At 48.4% G+C, this 4,968-nt stretch overlaps 1 protein-coding gene across 1 annotated transcript; it reads right to left on the reverse strand.

The window, feature by feature from the left end:
• Positions 1-218: 218 nt before the first annotated feature.
• Positions 219-2,406, reverse strand: LOC108803419 (uncharacterized protein PB18E9.04c-like). Its single transcript, XM_018575262.1, has 2 exons — positions 365-2,406; positions 219-225 (listed from the first exon to the last, which is right to left on the reverse strand). The coding sequence occupies exons 1-2, from the start codon at positions 2,404-2,406 to the stop codon at positions 219-221; spliced, it is 2,049 nt and encodes a 682-aa protein (XP_018430764.1).
• Positions 2,407-4,968: the final 2,562 nt, after the last annotated feature.

Here is a 4,968-nt window from a genome sequence, read left to right on the forward strand (position 1 = left end):
GAGGCTGGCTCACCGGATGGGTCAGAGGATGGGTCAGAGGCTGGGGCACGGGATGAGGCAGAGGATGGGGCAGACGTTGGAGTGAAGGATACAAGCAAGGGTGGAGCAAATGATGGAGCCGGGAATAGAGCAGAAGATGGCGCATAGAATGGAGGAGACAATGGGAGGCAGATGAATATGGACTTTGGGGGGTATAAAGGAGGCAGATTGGCAGATGGTCATAGACTTGGGGGGTATAAAGGAGGCAGATTGACAGATGGTCATGGACTTTGGGGGGTACAAGGAGGCAGATTGGATGATGGTCATAGACTTGGGGGGTATAAAGGAGGCAGATTGACAGATGGTCATGGACTTTGGGGGGTACAAGGAGGCAGATTGGATGATGGTCATAGACTTGGGGGGTATAAAGGAGGCAGATTGACAGATGGTCATGGACTTTGGGGGGTACAAGGAGGCAGATTGGATGATGGTCATAGACTTGGGGGGTATAAAGGAGGCAGATTGACAGATGGTCATGGACTTTGGGGGGTACAAGGAGGCAGATTGGATGATGGTCATAGACTTGGGGGGTATAAAGGAGGCAGATTGACAGATGGTCATGGACTTTGGGGGGTACAAGGAGGCAGATTGGATGATGGTCATAGACTTGGGGGGTATAAAGGAGGCAGATTGACAGATGGTCATGGACTTTGGGGGGTACAAGGAGGCAGATTGGATGATGGTCATAGACTTGGGGGGTATAAAGGAGGCAGATTGACAGATGGTCATGGACTTTGGGGGGTACAAGGAGGCAGATTGGATGATGGTCATAGACTTGGGGGGTATAAAGGAGGCAGATTGACAGATGGTCATGGACTTTGGGGGGTACAAGGAGGCAGATTGGATGATGGTCATAGACTTGGGGGGTATAAAGGAGGCAGATTGACAGATGGTCATGGACTTTGGGGGGTACAAGGAGGCAGATTGGATGATGGTCATAGACTTGGGGGGTATAAAGGAGGCAGATTGACAGATGGTCATGGACTTTGGGGGGTACAAGGAGGCAGATTGGATGATGGTCATAGACTTGGGGGGTATAAAGGAGGCAGATTGACAGATGGTCATGGACTTTGGGGGGTACAAGGAGGCAGATTGGATGATGGTCATAGACTTGGGGGGTATAAAGGAGGCAGATTGACAGATGGTCATGGACTTTGGGGGGTACAAGGAGGCAGATTGGATGATGGTCATAGACTTGGGGGGTATAAAGGAGGCAGATTGACAGATGGTCATGGACTTTGGGGGGTACAAGGAGGCAGATTGGATGATGGTCATAGACTTGGGGGGTATAAAGGAGGCAGATTGACAGATGGTCATGGACTTTGGGGGGTACAAGGAGGCAGATTGGATGATGGTCATAGACTTGGGGGGTATAAAGGAGGCAGATTGACAGATGGTCATGGACTTTGGGGGGTACAAGGAGGCAGATTGGATGATGGTCATAGACTTGGGGGGTATAAAGGAGGCAGATTGACAGATGGTCATGGACTTTGGGGGGTACAAGGAGGCAGATTGGATGATGGTCATAGACTTGGGGGGTATAAAGGAGGCAGATTGACAGATGGTCATGGACTTTGGGGGGTACAAGGAGGCAGATTGGATGATGGTCATAGACTTGGGGGGTATAAAGGAGGCAGATTGACAGATGGTCATGGACTTTGGGGGGTACAAGGAGGCAGATTGGATGATGGTCATAGACTTGGGGGGTATAAAGGAGGCAGATTGACAGATGGTCATGGACTTTGGGGGGTACAAGGAGGCAGATTGGATGATGGTCATAGACTTGGGGGGTATAAAGGAGGCAGATTGACAGATGGTCATGGACTTTGGGGGGTACAAGGAGGCAGATTGGATGATGGTCATAGACTTGGGGGGTATAAAGGAGGCAGATTGACAGATGGTCATGGACTTTGGGGGGTACAAGGAGGCAGATTGGATGATGGTCATAGACTTGGGGGGTATAAAGGAGGCAGATTGACAGATGGTCATGGACTTTGGGGGGTACAAGGAGGCAGATTGGATGATGGTCATAGACTTGGGGGGTATAAAGGAGGCAGATTGACAGATGGTCATGGACTTTGGGGGGTACAAGGAGGCAGATTGGATGATGGTCATAGACTTGGGGGGTATAAAGGAGGCAGATTGACAGATGGTCATGGACTTTGGGGGGTACAAGGAGGCAGATTGGATGATGGTCATAGACTTGGGGGGTATAAAGGAGGCAGATTGACAGATGGTCATGGACTTTGGGGGGTACAAGGAGGCAGATTGGATGATGGTCATAGACTTGGGGGGTATAAAGGAGGCAGATTGACAGATGGTCATGGACTTTGGGGGGTAAAAGGAGGCAGATTGGCAGATGGTCATGGACTTTGGGGGGTAAAAGGGAGGCTGTGGGGGACCTCATTGTGTGAAATTTGATCTGTAGGCGGCCGTATTATCCCCTCAACGAGATTTGAGCACTAGATCGCCTTTTGATGAAGGAACCTGCTGGAAATTCATTGGCCAAGCAGTACATGCAGCCATGATGATTGGGCTTATCATAAAGGGGTGTGGCTTATCATAAAGGGGTGTGGCTTATCAGAGATGGGCAGGACTTGCATAACTCCAGCATATTTATAAAGAAGTCTGCTTGTTGGTTTGATGCTGAGATCCTGCAGTGTCCATGTGTGGGGCCCCGTCACTGGCAGCCATCTGTCTTTTCCCGGTTCCGGGGCCCTCATGTGACCAGCGTGTGGAGGAAAAGTCAGACAATGGCCGATCCGCACGCCGGAACTTTCCACCAATCACCATCATCTGCCACTAATAAGTATGTTTCCTTTCAGTACCATGTGAACTGTGACACCATCCCTCAGCTTCCAGACATCATCATATCAATGAATGGGAGGAAGTACCCGCTGCCAGCCAGTGCCTACATCACCCAGGTGAGTGACCCCCCCACAGGATGTCACATGACTACAGGCTGCCACCCCCAAAGTATAAAGGCGAGAGGCGTTCTGTAGTCCTGTGCTAGGGGACAATGCTGCTCCTGTATTCATACAGTACAGCGAGTGTTGTCACCCTGGGAGTGGAAGTGTATTACTGGCTACATATTGCAGCCAGGAGGGAGAGTCACATGACTCCACATCTGTCCATACAGAGTAACAGAGGTACTCCCAGTCATTGCAGAGTAATAGATACTGTAATATTGTATTGCTGCCAGGAGGGAGAGTCACATGACTCCACATCTGTCCATACAGAGTAACAGAGGTACTCCCAGTCATTGCAGAGTAATAGATACTGTAATATTGTATTGCTGCCAGGAGGGAGAGTCACATGACTCCACATCTGTCCATACAGAGTAACAGAGGTACTCCCAGTCATTGCAGAGTAATAGATACTGTAATATTGTATTGCTGCCAGGAGGGAGAGTCACATGACTCCACATCTGTCCATACAGAGTAACAGAGGTACTCCCAGTCATTGCAGAGTAATAGATACTGTAATATTGTATTGCTGCCAGGAGGGAGAGTCACATGACTCCACATCTGTCCATACAGAGTAACAGAGGTACTCCCAGTCATTGCAGAGTAATAGATACTGTAATATTGTATTGCTGCCAGGAGGGAGAGTCACATGACTCCACATCTGTCCATACAGAGTAACAGAGGTACTCCCAGTCATTGCAGAGTAATAGATACTGTAATATTGTATTGCTGCCAGGAGGGAGAGTCACATGACTCCACATCTGTCCATACAGAGTAACAGAGGTACTCCCAGTCATTGCAGAGTAATAGATACTGTAATATTGTATTGCTGCCAGGAGGGAGAGTCACATGACTCCACATCTGTCCATACAGAGTAACAGAGGTACTCCCAGTCATTGCAGAGTAATAGATACTGTAATATTGTATTGCTGCCAGGAGGGAGAGTCACATGACTCCACATCTGTCCATACAGAGTAACAGAGGTACTCCCAGTCATTGCAGAGTAATAGATACTGTAATATTGTATTGCTGCCAGGAGGGAGAGTCACATGACTCCACATCTGTCCATACAGAGTAACAGAGGTACTCCCAGTCATTGCAGAGTAATAGATACTGTAATATTGTATTGCTGCCAGGAGGGAGAGTCACATGACTCCACATCTGTCCATACAGAGTAACAGAGGTACTCCCAGTCATTGCAGAGTAATAGATACTGTAATATTGTATTGCTGCCAGGAGGGAGAGTCACATGACTCCACATCTGTCCATACAGAGTAACAGAGGTACTCCCAGTCATTGCAGAGTAATAGATACTGTAATATTGTATTGCTGCCAGGAGGGAGAGTCACATGACTCCACATCTGTCCATACAGAGTAACAGAGGTACTCCCAGTCATTGCAGAGTAATAGATACTGTAATATTGTATTGCTGCCAGGAGGGAGAGTCACATGACTCCACATCTGTCCATACAGAGTAACAGAGGTACTCCCAGTCATTGCAGAGTAATAGATACTGTAATATTGTATTGCTGCCAGGAGGGAGAGTCACATGACTCCACATCTGTCCATACAGAGTAACAGAGGTACTCCCAGTCATTGCAGAGTAATAGATACTGTAATATTGTATTGCTGCCAGGAGGGAGAGTCACATGACTCCACATCTGTCCATACAGAGTAACAGAGGTACTCCCAGTCATTGCAGAGTAATAGATACTGTAATATTGTATTGCTGCCAGGAGGGAGAGTCACATGACTCCACATCTGTCCATACAGAGTAACAGAGGTACTCCCAGTCATTGCAGAATAACAGACTCAGTAACTATGCATTGCAGCCAGGCAGCTCACAGGAGGGGGGAGGGGGGCAGATTACTCCAACAGCTGTGAGCAGCGCAGAGTCTCCTGGTGTCATAAATATGAGTTTATTAGGAAAAAGAAGGTGAAATACAGTATATGACACGGGGGG

This window comes from Nanorana parkeri, unplaced genomic scaffold (assembly GCF_000935625.1).
Source record: "Nanorana parkeri isolate BGI_ZX_2015 unplaced genomic scaffold, ASM93562v1 scaffold3709, whole genome shotgun sequence".
In the NCBI taxonomy this organism is placed as follows: domain Eukaryota; kingdom Metazoa; phylum Chordata; class Amphibia; order Anura; family Dicroglossidae; genus Nanorana; species Nanorana parkeri.